Below are 16,299 nucleotides of genomic sequence, written 5' to 3'. Positions count from 1 at the left end.
CTGACGTAAACATTCACTGCTTGTTAAAACCCAAACTCTTCCTGTCTTAGTTGCCTTTGCCTTTTGAGTACTTGCTGATTGTGGTAAGTTCAGGAGGTCAGAGAATGGAGAGCGACTAGGGTCCTTTGAAAGACTGGTAGGCGAGAATGTAGAGCGAGTAGCGTCCTTTGATGAACAATTGGTAGGCGAGAATGGAGAGCGACTAGCGTCCTTGGAACGATCAGAACGGCTATAGACGGAGGTTTACTTGGAGTAACACAAACAGGACCAATTGCTTCTGGATGATTCAGCCGCAACCATGCAAGCGTCATACCTTGGATCGATGCCAAATATATTACCTCAAACCGAACACTAAAATGCAGTTCTTCTTCTATAGATGGACATCACCATCTTGGTCGTCTCCCCAGGGGTGAACAAAGCTTAGTGGCATTGGTTAGGCAAAAATAGGGCCCTACTAATAATAATAATAGGGCTGCTAAATTTGACCTTTGAACTTGCATTATCATACCTGATTAGGCTGGACTCCGTTCAATAATTATTATTTTATCTAGGTCCTCCCACTATTAGATCTACGTATAATTAGAATAGATAATTATAATTATATAATAGGTATAGGTCGATAATCAATGTCTTACGCCATCAAGACGTGGTTTATATATATTCGATTATCCAGTATATTTAGTTATCCAGCCTGCCTCTGGAACCAAGGTGTCCGGATAATCGAGGTTCTACTGTATGATCACTCTATACTCTTTGGCCTAATTATACGTCACTAGCACTTGTAGTTGTGTATAAACTGAGAGGCATCAGCATAAACCACAGCATGACCACGTGTATTGCTTGCCCGCGCGTGTGTGTGTGTGTGCACTAGCTATAGCTGAATATCAATTGGAAAAATATAATCTCGATTGTCATGAAGTAGCTAGAGGCACACAGAGCGCTTTTTCATGCTTGTGTTCCTATACCTATAGGTACACAAGCATGAAAAAGCGCTCTATTATAATTATGATACAGTAGAACCTCGATTATCCGGACACCTTGGTTCCAGAAGCAGGCCGGATAAGTGAATATGCCGGATAATCGAATAGATAAACCACGCTTTGATCCACCCACTTTATTGATAAACAGCAGTGCCACATGGTTGTCTGCGCATGCGCAGAAGATAAGCAGGCAAGTCTCCATGGTAACAGCTGCAACGCGCATGCGCGTTTGAGGGACACGCCCATTTTCTGATCTGATAACAAGAAAACTGCCAAGCCGGATAATCGAGGTTCCGGATAATGGAGGGCCGGATAATCGAGGTTCTACTGTATAGCTAAAGCTGCATGTGTAACTATAAATAGTGTCCTGTGTCCCAAATGGCCTCAAGTATGAGATGAAAGTTAATTTTAACAGCTAGAAAAAAATCAAAAAATCTTCATGATTCTAAACGCTTGACAGAATCCTTTCAAATAATGTACTGAAAATAATAACTATATGCAGACGTTGATTTAGAATTCCCAGAAAATGTAAGTATTTACCCCTAATACTGAATTTTTTCTCTATATACAGTCTATTTGCAAAAACTGGATGAGCTGATGGCCGACGAAAAGGATACCATCGAGCTCCATTACCTCAAGATACACTTTATTGGTCCCTCAGGTATTGGTAAAACAACTACTCGACAGCGGCTTGTTGGGTCCATTACTAACCTGTCTTTGCTGCCCGAAGATCAAAGGAAACGTTGCAGTACATTACTAGCCGAGTGTGAACAAGTATTGGCCTTTGTGGACAAATCTGGAACAAAGCTTGAATTCAAAGCATCTTCAAGTCTAGAGGAAGAAACACAGTTTATCTTCTCTTACCTTATGTCCTGTGAACCTATTGAAGACAGCACTGTCGGTAATACTAGTCCACTTAAGAAACAGCCCACAAAAGAAACCACTGACCAAAATAATCAACCTCCTAAGACCAATGAAGTGGTATTACCAACACCTGGGCCAACACCAGAACCAGAAAAGGTCGTGAAAAGGACCACTCTAGATGTTGGAAAGGTTATTTCGAGACTTCGAAGTATTATAGGTTCAGGAGAATACACTAAAGAGCTGCTGAACAAAGCCCTACTCAATCTGGTCGATATAGGTGGGCAGCCAGGATTTGTGGAGATGTTTCCATTTCTAAGCAAGGGTGCAGGGATTTTCCTAGTATTCTTTCGACTGGACAAAGACCTCGATGACATGTGTCAAGTCTCCTACGAACGAGGAAAGGACAAAATTATACCGTACAATTCAGTGTACACAAGCAGAGAAACGCTCATTCAAATCCTCTCTGGTATCAGCCACCATACCAAGATTGACTCAGGTATTGACAGAGAGCAATGTAGTAAACTTGGAACTCTAGGCTCCACTGAGCCTGTTGCTACCCTCATAGGTACTTTCAAGGATGAACTGGCAATGCAAATCAAAGTTGATCTTCTGTTCAAGATATTTTGTGACTCCACAAAAGCTATCTGCAAAAGCGATAGTACCACTGCCAACAAGAGCGATAGCACCACTGCCAGCAAGAGCGATAGCACCACTGCCAGCAAGAGCGATAGCACCACTGCCAGCAAGAGCGATAGCACCACTGCCAGCAAGAGCGATAGCTCCACTGCCAGCAAGAGCGATAGCACCACTGCCAGCAACACCACTGCCAGCAAGATCGATAGTACCTCTGCCAGCAAAAGCCTTAAAGAAAACGAACAAAAGAAAGCAATTCAGAACATTTTGACTCAACAGAAGAGTGATGAGCATGCTAACGTCAGTGCAGAAGACATGGCTGCCATTGAACAAACAGTCAGCCAACACCTCAACTCAGACACTTTCAACAAAGATGTCGAAAACCGTTTAGAGCAAAAGTTGACAGAGAAAAACGAAGCCATGACCAAGATTACCAGCAAGTTTGAGGATTTACTTTCTCACCCAAAAGACAAAACGTTCATAGCAGTGGACAACTACGAAGGTACTGATTCTGATATGGAACCTCTTCGTGAACATCTTCATGGCTTATTCAGTAGCTATTTCAAAGATGCCAAGCTTCGAATTCGCCCACAACAGCTTTTGTTCGGAGTTACACTGAGAAAAGAGTTTGACATTGTGTCTATGGAAGATTGCATTCGTATCGGTACCGAGGGGTTAAAAATGAGAGAGGAGGAGGTTCGATTCATCGTTTGGTACCTAGATCGATACGTTGGAGCTTTGATCTATCATCCGGAGATCAAGGACAAAGATGGTTGGTTTGGGAACTTTGTCATTTGCAACCCCCAAGTGGTATTTAACAGCCTAAGTGTTCTCGTTGTCGAGCCGCTGCTGGAACTTCGTTCTGAAAAGAGGCGTATTCAGTATACGGAAGCTGAGATAAGAAATTGGACTTTGAAGGGACAATTTTCACTGAAAACAATCACTAAATTCCATTCCGAGAAAAACCAGGGTGTGAAGAAAGACCAGTTGATTCCTGTTGAGAAACTGCTCATGCTACTCGAGCATTCCCATCTTTTGGCCAAAATCACAACAATTGAGAAAGGCCATACCACAGAAAAATTATTAACGACGTATTTCATCCCTGCTATTCTCGAGTGTGCATCTCGCGAAGAACTAACAAAACCACCCCCCAATGGCATTGATACACCCTCTCCAATCAAGATCACATTTGACCCACAATACGTTCCTATTGGAGTATTCTGTGCCATGATCAGTGAATTGGTCTCAAGGGGGAGTAAAGGCAAAGGCATTCTGGGCATGACTTGGAAACTTGCCACTGATACCTCATCAGTGAAGAGAAACCTTGTCTCCTTTCACATTGACGAATCTGCTAAGCATTTTGTTACTCTGATTGCTCTCGCTGATTGCTACGAAATACGGATTGTTCGACAAGACAGGAACCATACGATGCACGAGCTCTGTTCTTACGTCCTCTCAACTCTCCTCTTTGTGATGAAGGATATTAGTCCACTACTCACTCCGATTATTGCTTTCGATTGCTACTGTGGCAAACATGAAGACAGTTCCAAGCTTTGCCTCCTCACAACAGGAGCTGATCCCTGCTTTAAATGCACCAGCAAAGTCTCATTGAGTTCTCAACAAGAATGCTGGTTTGCAGAAGTTAGTTCTTTTATTAATGTGTACCTGCATGCATGCATTTCAGGTACATTTTCTTTATATCGACTTACTGTTCTGTGTGTGTGTGTTTGTGTGCATGTGTGTGTGTGTGTGCAGGAAGTCAGCCTGGGAGATGATGTTACTCTCCTCGCCTTGCCGTTTGCTGATCCAGAGGACCTAGAGCCAAGTCTCTCCTTCAAATGGAAGAAGAAAAGTCCTAAAATTGTCAGGAGTGAGAATGAATTGGTATTCAAGGCCTCATCAAATAGTCACTTCAAGGGCTTTATCAGTTGTGAGATCTCTAAGAACCAGAAGCATTTCTTTACCGTGTACCACTGCCTGAAAAAGAGTGTTGGTGAGAGCATGCAAACACACTTACCATGGCAGTGTGAAGTTTATTATGGGATGGAACGTTAACGCTATACATGTACCGTACTCTACCGAGATTACGCCCACGTCCGAAATTACGTCCACCCCCACTTTTGAGTGAAAGTTCCTGCATATAGGCTAATTTGCCTCGAAAATACGCCCACCAGGAAGTAATGCATTTGTCAGTGAGCAAGTTGTCAAGAAAAGGTTTAGCAGTTTATTGTGTACGCTGGTTAGCTCTAAATATACATATAGCTAGATATAGCTAGATCCTATTTCCAAGTATAAGAGACAAGGACAATCTTCTCTGAATCTCTGTTGAATTAAGACTCTGACAGTGACAAGGAACAACCTTCTGATGCAGAATCTTGACTCTTTATATACCTAGCTACTTTATACCCATGCATTTACCATTGTTGTATATTCATTGTATTTCAAAAGCTGGCAGGCCTCAGACGCAGACAGAGAAAAATAGTTTCTTAATGAGTGGGCTTAATTCGAGGCCTGTATAGCTGCTTTGTAGCATGCAATTAGGGTGGGCGTAATCTCGGTAGAGTACGGTATAAGCAGTCCTAGGGGTTTGAGTATAGTTTTGTCCGTTGCATTGTCTGGCTATAATTATTCCTACTGCATAAATTAGCACTGTATCTAGCTATAATTCATAATTATACTGAATGCATATATCCTCTGGCCTCAGGACAGCGCAAAATATTATTGCAATCAGATGATGAAGAAGGTGAAACTCAGCCAAAACGTCCAAAGATTATACAAGGTATGATCTGTTTATATACTCCGCAGAATTATCATGATTATTATACTTTTCATGAATAAATGTGTAATTTAATTATACATTAATTTTGGTTTTGCTATCATGCCTCAAGCCACTGCAAAAGATCATTGCCATCAGTTAAAAGTCCGTCAAAGCGCTTTAAGAATGATACCATTATACACGGTATATGATCTATTATAAATAAATAATGGTATGTGCATTTTCAGAATAGTTTGTTGTATGCAGCTTGTCACACGCTTTCTATTATAACTCCTAGATGGCTTGTATAATAAGATGCACACGTCATTATTTTATGTTACAATATTTTCCTTATAATTATATATAGTGTCTAAGCATTGCCTGTGATCTAATATTGACTTGTGTACAGGATCATCACCAGAGAAGGATACCAGCAATGGAGACCAGCCGATTGTTCTGACTGGAGCGGATTTTAATACAATTTGTGAGCGTCTGAAAACAGCCACCTATAATTGGTTTAATTTAGGACTGGCTCTCGAAGTAAACTATTACGTTTTGAAAAATATCGAAAGTCGATACCAAGATAACAAACGCCGCCTAATGGAGATGGTAGCCAAGCGTCTTGAAGTCACTGATCCAGAGCATCCAATGACATGGCCTTACATATGTGAATGTTTAAGGAGGCCTACTGTTGAGCGTAACGATGTAGCCGAGGAAATTGAAGACAAGTATGTGAGGCAACTCATGTATATGCGTATGTAAAATTGCAATTTGGCTCATTTATGGCGTAAAACATTATACTAGGTACTAGGTATATACGCACACACATGAACTACCTCATGCAGAGTTTTATTTAAGTGCAATTTTAGAGAAGAAGGAGAGTAGACACTTATCTAGAGAGTATTATATAGAGAGAAGGAGATCTCATTTTCATATGGATGCATAAAAAACAAATAGCAATTACATTATTGGTTGGAATCAGTCTTTCTAGAACTCTGCTTTCGGATCAAGTGGCATATACGGCACCGGATGTAATTGTGGAAGGGAGGGGTTCGGGTTAATTGATCAGTGACTGCATGCATTTGGGTAGAAATGCTCAGAAAAAGCATGATCGAGCTATAACTTTGGTGGTTTTTTCGAAATAGACTTGTTTTGATAGCTAAATTTGTACGAGTGAAGTCAATACTTAGATGTAATCAACTTGGTGTACTATGTAATGATGTGGCTTCTGTTTCAGATTTGAGATAACAGCTGATATTACCTCAAGCGTTGCCGAAGATACAGTATGTTGCTATAATTATACTGTAGTCTTTCATGCAAATTGTACAATAATTGTGAGAGTATATAATTATACTGAGCGAACTTTTATTTAATGGCGAAACCTATCTAAGCATTAAATGTCTATTTCCTTAGAGTGTTATAGTCATCATAATTCGTACAGGTTATTGACGACAGAAGAGGAAAACAGCTAGAAGTAGAGGGAGCGATTGAGTTCGGACGTAGGTCTTCTGAAAAATTGATGAAAGGTGACCTTGTTCTACTGCGGACGTATAGAGGTTAGTCTCAGCCGCTCTTTGAAAGGGAAGCGTCGAGCAATTTAGTATCATGGTCATTTGCTGGCTCATACATTAGACACTAAGATGTACATGGAAAGTACATAAGAAAGTGCCTCAGAACAAATATATACACTATGGGACTTAGTGTACCTGCAACTTACTTAGTATACTGTTGTCAAGTATATAATTGTATTGTAGTTATAATTGTATTGTAGTCAAGCCTCGAGGGTAAGGTTTGCGCATGCGCACTAGTATCTAGACACTGTTTTGTCGGTGTCCATGTGATTTAGAAGCCCTCAACCACTTAATTTTAGTACCCTCGCCACGCTCGGGATACTAAATCAGTGCCATTGGATGAATCAAGTGCAAGTAAGAGTTTCTATAGGCTTCTAGTCATGTTTACTTGGATTCTAATTCGTGGATTTGCAAAATAATGCTTCGTTCTCGAGTTATGCCTAGTTTTGCTTACTTGGAATGCCATTGCAGCCTTTTCAGAAGAGCATGTAGCCAAACTTGTTTACCGAGTGTTGCTACTCTACTTAGTAGTTAACTCTGCACTAGAACGCTAGCTATTGGTAGCTGCAAGAGTGAGAAAAGAGCTACAAGGCTCTGCTAATGCAGCCATTAATTTTAGACTTGAACTTTTGGCATCGATCGTTTTTAACAACAATCATGGTTGATCATTACCCACTCCTTGAGTTTACATGCAGCAAAATTAATTGTTCAACATGTCATGTGTATAAAAGCTATTAGTAGCTTTATGTTATGTAGCTTTGGCATCTCCACCGAGGCATCAGCACCCGCGGTGCTTTCATTATTACAGCTTACCTAACACAAGTCATACTTAAATTGTTTGGAGCTCCATAGTCTCAATTCCAACTCTTATGCTCATGCCAGTTTATGGTTTGTTATCTATTAGTCATAGTAAAGTAGATTTTCTTTAATGCCCTAATACATATTGCTGACATTTCCTACTGCATACGTATATACAGATCCTCTAGAGCGCAAAAGATTATTGGGAGCAGGTGAAGAAGTTGAAACTACTCTGTCCAAGCGTCCAAAGAATGATGCCACTATTCAAGGTATGATGAGACAGCAGAATAAACATGATTACTAGTCAAATTAGAACGTATACATCTGGTTTTGGTGAAAATATGCAAACTTAAGACCAGTGCAGATTTTAAGGGCTGCACTGTAGCAGCACTGTACGTAGCAGGAAATTTCAATATTTTCCCTGTGTTATGCCTAGTTTTGCTTACTTGAATGCCATTGCAGCCTTTTCAGAAGAGCACGTAGCCAAACTTGCTTACCGAGTGTTGCTACTCTACTTAGTAGTTAGCTCTGCACTAGAACGCTAGCTATTGGTAGCTGCAAGAATGAGAAGAGAGCTGCAAGGCTCTGCTATAACTCTTTCCTTGGCAATCTGTTGTAGAAATTACAACAACGGTAACGAATCGTTATGATGAATTAGATGAAGTTGTATGTGAGCTCCTCCCTGACAAACAAACTGTAGTCTAGGTAAGGGCCTTATCAGTCAAGTAGGCTAAAAATCTGTGTCCTTTGATGTAAGCTTTGATGTCTCTTTGTGCATATGTAGTTAAAAAAAAAAAAAAAAAAAAAAGGAACCTTTGACTAGCTAGGAAGAGTAGCAGTAGTAGTAGGAAGAGTAGCAGTAGTAGTAGCAGTGCAAGCAGGACTAGACTAGATTAAAAAGTTGGTGGAAAGAATAACTGACCGTTTGGACGTCACCTGGCTGCCAGACTTTCATCTCGACTCTTCCCCCTGAGTAGCTGGCCTTTCTCTAAGCCACAAAACTGAGCAAGAAGCTAAAGAAGCAGCTAGACAGAGACATGTACCTAGCCTTGAGAATTGGGAGGCGTGGCTCAACTAGTTAGCCCAGCCCAGAGGAATTGTTACCGTGGGTACTGAACAACCGTAGAAGTACAGCTAGCCCTGGCTTTACTGAATTAACTAGCTGTGTCTGCTGTCTAGTTGGACCAGATTTAGCTAGATAATGGGGTAGAGAATAGTTGAGCGGTGCTGTGTGTAGCTTGAACTGTACTGGCTGGCAAGAATCTAGTAAGCACCCTATGCACTGATAACTCGTCAGAATGGAGGGTATGTTCTAGGGATCTGGACATCTGTACATCCAAAGGAGCCAGGGAGTGCCAATCATCTTCTCCCAGTCTCTGACACGCTAAACAAAAAGAACTAGAACTGGGAGTCCCAGCTAGAATTGCTAGCCGGATCTAGACTAATAGAATGACATGGAGGCGTGGTGAGGCCGGATCCACACTAATTGATCGACCTAAAGACGCTCCTGTTCCAGATTTTCACGAATGGCAAGGAAAGGGATAATGCAGCCATTAATTTTAGACTTGAACTTTTGGCATCGATCGTTTTTAACAACAATTATGGTTGATCATTACCCACTCTCTGAGTTTTTGCATGCAGCAAAATTAAATTGTTTATCATGTGTATAAAAGCTATTAGTAGCTTTATGTTGTGTAGCTTTGGCATCTCCACCGAGGCATCAGCACCTGCAGTGCTTCATTATTTCAGTACTTGAAACAAAGATAATTCATGAGGCAACTTGTAGCACTTCCTATCTTAGGGCATGCAGACTGTATTACATCAGAGTAGGGTGGACAGGGTCAAAAGATCACTAATGAATCATCACGTGAGCTTATGTTTTGTGCAGTTTGACTGCACATCGCGCCCTGATTCTTGTGATAAAGTAGCCCCTTCATGTTACTGCTGCTGCAAATTAGTTAACTTTTAGCTACTGCGCCCCTCCAGAGAAATCGTGCAGTCCCTAAAAGGGGTGACCTCTCACAAAGGTCGTAGTTCTGTCATGTCAAACTGACCTCTGACCTTTATAAATTAAAGTATAGGGGCTACCGTGCTGTAGAGTCATGAGAGTGAATGTATAGCTCAGCTATCATCTAAGTATACTCTTGTTTCCAGAATGAAAAGGTGGCCTGCTGGCTAGAAAAGAGCTTGTTAAAGTAGGTTCAAGGTTCAAGTATTTTAATAAAGACTACGTCATTATTAACTTTTTGGCTTTGTGTCCAACCTCCTCTGGTATTGCATAACCAGTGTACACAGTGTTTACTTCCTCTGCCCCACAATCACAACAGAACTCTTACAACCGCATCGCCTGTCTAATCATAGATTGAATAGAGAGAGGGATTGGAAACGGAAGTAGCGTCACATGACATTTTACATTGAATTTGCAGCATGGCACCAGAGAGCCTTTGATGTCAATCCGTGTTACGTTTGCTCAACACGCGGGAAACAATGTTTCATGAATTATGATCACTATAAAAGATATTCAGAGCCCCCCTAAAACGTCTTTCTCATGCCCCCTAATGGTGAGCTTCAGTTAATTGGAAAATAAAAAAAACATTTTGTGAAGATAGCTAGAGGTACAAAACGTTCTTTGTCACGCTATGAGATCTTTATGTACCTAGAATGCTTCTAGTATAGCTAAGACTGTGCAACTCATTGGTGTACTGTGTCCCATAATTATGGTCTCAAGTGTCAGTTGGAAGTGTAAGTTTAGTACAAATGTAGTATAATCTAGCAGACAGTCGAAGGTACTAGATTTTACTCAACGTTAGATACATAGCCTCGATTACACCCCGGCGTAATGCAGATATAATTCAAGGTAACTTCAATCCCTCTCCCTATTCAATCTATTGTCTAATATACATTGAAGGTTGCTATCAGGGGATCCGGTCCACTTTGGAATTTTAGCACTATAATTATACAGGTCAATCTTGATTAAATTAGCTAGCTTCAGTCTAAATGATTTGAGTATACGTAGCTTCATCGTAACATTGTGTAATTACAACAACTGTAAGTGCGGGACTCTAGTGCATGACTGTTATATCTATTGTCATATCCTCCTCACAGGTAATGCAGTGACTCCACTAGCCACTCCACACACAACCACTCAGTCAGGTAGCAGATAGTGTGCATTGGTTTGTATTGTGAATTAGGTCAACATTACATTAGCCTCCTTCGCAGCCTCTCCTTTTTCTGTTCTTTGTCACGGAAGAGAAAATTGGAGGAACAAAGAAAGAAAGAAGGAAGCGACAAAGAAAAAGGAGAGCCTGCCTTGCTAAGTCGCGTGATCTCCTACTGGCGTAGATAAATTTTAACGAGCGTGGGCGAGAGAAAACCTCAATAACTGTCCTCCCACACAGTACTTGGAGCGCATTTACCAGGAACATAATCTGTTATGAACAGTACAGTACAGTGCAGTAGAGTCAGCCTTCGTGAGACCTTTAGTCAGTAGAGGAAGTATGAAAGACTAGAGTAGAGTAGACTATACTGCTGTAATAATTATATCTACTAAGGGTCTGTTTTGAGCTAAATTTAGATAATTATAGATCTAGATCTTTAGTCTTTACTAGGTAAGCCCTCGTCTACGATGTCTCCACGCTTGATTCTGGCTTACTATCTACGATGCTAACAGCTTTTATGTTGCGTAGGCATGCTGTAGCTATTTGCTTTGTCAGGCTTCGCCCAGCTAGTGATTGCCCACGTTCATTTTTTCACTCGTCTACCACTCGTCTACCGTCACGCGACTTAGCAAGGCGGGCTCTCCTTTTTCTTTGTCTCTTCTTTCTTTCTTTGTTCCTCCAATTAGTCCCGTATTTGAACTACTATGACAAATAACACAGAAAAAGGAGAGGCTGCGAGGAGGCTAGGATATATTGGCTCAGTAGTGCCTTTGCCCTCGAGGTGGCACTCGTGCATGTGTCACAACTATAACTTAGTCACTCTTTCTACCAGGAGAATGCACTCCTGTTTCTACTTATTACATAACCTGTGTACACAGTGTTTACTTCCTCTGCCCCACAATCACAACAGAACTCTTACAACTGCCCAATCCATTACCATACACTGTGTGAAGCTTTTTATTCGCTATAGGGGCCATTTGTATAAGTGTGTGTATTGCATTAACTATACCGTATATATAATTATTGCGAGTAATTTTCGTGGGGTAACAAATTCGTTATAGTTTCGTGGGCAAGCTGACTTTCACGAATACATAGGTGTGGTTTACTGGAACGCATACAATGCAGTACAGGCAATAAAGTCAACCTACATTTTTATATACTGACGAAAATCACCGTTTTCGATTTTTTAATGACTTTTTTACCCCACGAAAATTACTCACTATAGTATCTGTCAAGTCCATTAAACACGTTCTATCAGATCGTATCATAATCGGATTGCTATTCGAAAGCCTTCACTCTGGAAAACACATGATCTTGATTCCTACAGGCCCGGCATTCCCCATTAATATACACATTGCTTATATTATAATTATTTGTGCATTTTCAGGTGCTTACTGTATATGCAGTTTGTCATAAAACTGGCCATTTTCAATGCTTGTGTGTGTGTAGGATCGTCACAAGAGATGCATACTAGCAGAAACCAAACGGTAAAAGTTGAACAACCCTAACCCTAACCCCTTTACCCTAACTCTAATCTCTTACCCTAACCCTAACCCTGACCCTGACCCCCTAGCCTGTTACCCTAACCCTAACCTTATGGCCTATAACCCTATCCCTAACCCTTTACCCCTTATGCTAACTATAACCCTTACCCATACCGTTACCTAACCTCTTATATACCGTACGGGTAGAAAATTTCGAGGGTGTAAAATTTCGTGCAATTCAATATTCTGGAAAATTTCGCGGGTAGTAAATTTCGTGGAGTTAGGGTGTGTCACTATCTCGCATGCGTAAACAAAGCCTTTCGCGGGTTTTAATTTTCGTGTTCTGCAGCCACCCACGAAAAACGCGAAATTAAAAACACCTCAAAATTTTCTACCCGTACGGTACCCTTATAACCGCCCATAATCCCGACATTATGCACATTATATGCGTAATATACATACACAATTAAGTGTACCTGTAGCCAAACTCTATATCCGTAACACCAACACATCCCAACTTGGATCTCACAAATTTGACATTATGCATATTATGCATATTATACACAATTAAAATAATTATTTGACATTATGAACTTTTTAAATTTTGACTCTTATCCATTCCTCATTACATGCGTTGTGTTGCTTGCATCAGTCACACACTTTCTAACTCCAAGATGGCTTGTATAATAAGATGCACACGTTATTTATTTTATGTTCCTTATAGTGTCTAAGCATTGCCTGTGATCTATTATTGACTTGTGTACAGGATCATCATCAGAGAAGGATACCAGCAATGGAGACCAGCCGATTGTTCTGACTAGAGCGGATATTAATACAATTTGTGAGAGTCTGAAAACTGCCACCTGTAATTGGTTTGATTTAGGACTGGCTCTCGGAATGAAGAGTAATGATTTGAGTGACATCGAAGATGAATACCGCCATAACAAACGCCGCCTAATGGAGATGGTGGGCAAGCGTCTTGAAGTCACTGATCCAGAGCATCCAATGACATGGCCTTACATATGTGAATGTCTGAGGAGGCCTACTGTTGAGCGTAACGATGTAGCCGAGGAAATTGAAGACAAGTATGTGAGGACAGCAACTGCAGTTGCTCATAGTGCCACCAATTGATCATGAGAACCTGACAAGGTATGTTTGCACTATTAATGTAAATCTGATCCATATTTTCATTGCATACAATATTTTGTTGCAGAGCTTATAAGACTCTAGTTGATTGTGCTGCTCATGTTTTCATACAGATATACTGGAAGGGGACGAATGAAGATCGCAAGTGAAGAAGCATGCAATCAATAATTACAATGACTCTTAGCTGACTGTATAGCCATTATAAATTATGAGTTACTGACATTTGCAATTAAGTTGCTGGTTGAGCTGTGAGATATTTTACATTCTAATTTTTGGAAGAAAATTTAATTTCTAGCTTTCTAGTTTAGTGACCCTTTTCCATCGTTCCGAAGTGGTGCACGTGAATGCTCTACAAGTGGGTGGGGCCATCTTATTTAAATTAAGGCCACTCCAAGTGATACTCTGGTTTCTGGCCCGCATCAGATTTTATTCTTGGATTTCTATCTCATTATTGGATTTCTATCTCATTATTTCTACTACGCATGCACAGAATGGTCCATGTGGTACAAAATAGTGTGATACTGCGATTTCAGTGTTGTACGTGTGGGTTACCTGCGCATGCGCATGCGTTAGACCTCGTGGTCGTTCACAGTGAAGATTCTGGAAACCAGTACTAATTTGCTTTAGTGTCTCTCAGTCTGGCTTGCTGATCAACATGTCTAACTCTCAGTCTAGGTGTGGTACATCTTTTCGTGTTATAACTAGCAATCAAGGTCAAGTCCTAGCAAATATAGTACATTTTTTTCTACTTGTCATCAGCCTCCTGGTGTTTCTCAACCTCAAAAGGTATTAAATAATTGTGTACTCAGAGTATAATACTATATAGTCTGTAAGATATAGATATAATAATTATGTCATGTTCCCTGTTTTACAGATAACAGCACCTGTTTATCAGTACAAAGTTAAAGTCTTGACTCCTGTAAAACGCAAGAAAGAAAGCAATAACAAGACAACTACATGATTTCAAAGGAAAATTTGAAAGTGTTTCTCAATTAAAAACACAAATTGATACTTAACTCGGGGATGAGTTACCTAACAGTTCAGTAGATGTGGGCTACTTCGATGGGCGTCAATCTGCGAAGGTGTGGCTTGTTTCAGCCAAAGATCTCAAGGTTATGTACGAAAAAGCAAATAGTTCTTGTGAGATATCTTTGTGGGTGCAAACATGTGAAGATATAGATGCTGAAGAAGATAGTGATATAAATCCAGAACCTAGTAGAAAGAAAGGAAAGCAGCTATCTAAGGAGCGGATAAACTTGAGGAGATATATGGCAAGCTTAAGAATCAGCATGACGAATCGACCTACAATACACCACAATTAAAATTGTGGGCGCAAATGATTCAGTGTGGTACCCATGACGACTACAAGGACCCTCCACATGTGCCAATGATTACTGGAATGCCTCAGAAACGCCTGAAAAAGGACTCCCTTGCTGAAACCTTTGCTGGAGCTGCTGGAGCAATTGCCAAAGCGTTTTCAACTCCTCAAAATCGTCCGGCCGCTTCGAGTTCAAGACCTGATTCGGGAATTGTAGGAGTTTCACCTGGAAAATGCACTGATTTAAGATCAAAGAATTTACAACAACTACGGTTCCTACAAGAACTTTTTGAGGACAACATTATCTCGGCCTCTCAACTTGCTGAACAAAAGGCTATTGTTTTTGATGCTCTACGTAACCTTACATAATATTTTTTTGTCATTCATGTACATGTACAGGTATATGTTACTGTAGTAAAGATTAATGTTTTGTAATGATTCATTCATGCAAGTACAATGTTATGTGATAACTTAGAACATACAAAACAGCAAGTGATATAAGTCTGTTCAGTATTTAGAACTGTATATTCCACACGATTCAATCCATGCTTCACAGTCTTCTTTTGTTATTGTTGAAAATGCAGTTAGAACTGTAGTCTTGATATCCATTGTAGCACTCAATTCCAGTTCCATTAGCCTGATTGACGACTTAACTTTACTGAAAAGCATCTCAATAGGGTTATAATAGGGAGGGAGATAATGGACCAGACTTCCCATCTCACGAATAACACTGGCTACACCTGTTACGTGATGTACTGAACAGTTATCCATTATTACAACGCTATTCGAATTATACCCATCGAAAGTCATGAGGTGTGGTAATAACTGCTTTTCAATGAAATCGACATAGACATCTCCATTAACAGACCCACGTACAATCTTAAGATCTACAATACCATTGATTGACATAGCTGCAATCGCTGAAACACGCTCGCCTCTCACAAGTAGTTTTTGGCATTTGACAGGCATGCCTCGCACTCCATATCCATACTTACGGAGAGCATTTCGTCGGTCACAGCCAGTCTCGTCAATGAAAATAGGAAAATGATCTTCGTACATTGAAACTTCACTGACATAACTAGCTCTAAGTTCTTCATCTCTCTGTGAAGCTACTAATTGCATCTTCTTTCTACGGAAATTATTCTTCTTCAGAAAAGTGCACAGAGATGAAAGGCTGATGCTTAAACCAAACATCCAGCTTAATTCATACTGGATTTCCCACAGATAGATCCCAGGCTTATCTAAAACAAGCATAACCCTTTCCTTGCCATTCGTGAAATCTGGAACAGGAGCGTCTTTAGGTCGATCAATTAGTGTGGATCCGGCCTCACCACGCCTCCATGTCATTCTATTAGTCTAGATCCGGCTAGCAATTCTAGCTGGGACTCCCAGTTCTAGCTCCTTTTGTTTAGCGTGTCAGAGACTGGGAGAAGATGATTGGCACTCCCTGGCTCCTTTGGATGTACAGCTGTCCAGATCCCTAGAACATACCCTCCATTCTGACGAGTTATCAGTGCATAGGGTGCTTACTAGATTCTTGCCAGCCAGTACAGTTCAAGCTACACACAGCACCGCTCAACTATTCTCTACCC

General features: G+C 40.6%; 1 protein-coding gene across 1 annotated transcript; it reads left to right on the top strand.

Moving 5' to 3' along the window:
* Positions 1 to 7,200: 7,200 nt before the first annotated feature.
* LOC135332028 (uncharacterized) lies at positions 7,201 to 13,691 on the top strand. The gene is made up of 5 exons (XM_064527338.1): positions 7,201 to 7,691; positions 7,781 to 7,870; positions 10,707 to 10,754; positions 13,010 to 13,392; positions 13,503 to 13,691. Exons 1-4 carry the CDS (start codon positions 7,673 to 7,675, stop codon positions 13,372 to 13,374), a joined length of 522 nt encoding a protein of 173 aa, XP_064383408.1. The 5' UTR covers positions 7,201 to 7,672; the 3' UTR covers positions 13,375 to 13,392; positions 13,503 to 13,691.
* The last annotated feature ends 2,608 nt before the right edge of the window (positions 13,692 to 16,299 follow it).

Source organism: Halichondria panicea, chromosome 1 (genome assembly GCF_963675165.1).
Source record: "Halichondria panicea chromosome 1, odHalPani1.1, whole genome shotgun sequence".
Taxonomy (NCBI): Eukaryota; Metazoa; Porifera; class Demospongiae; order Suberitida; family Halichondriidae; genus Halichondria; species Halichondria panicea.
This window is presented reverse-complemented; position numbering and strand designations above follow the sequence as displayed.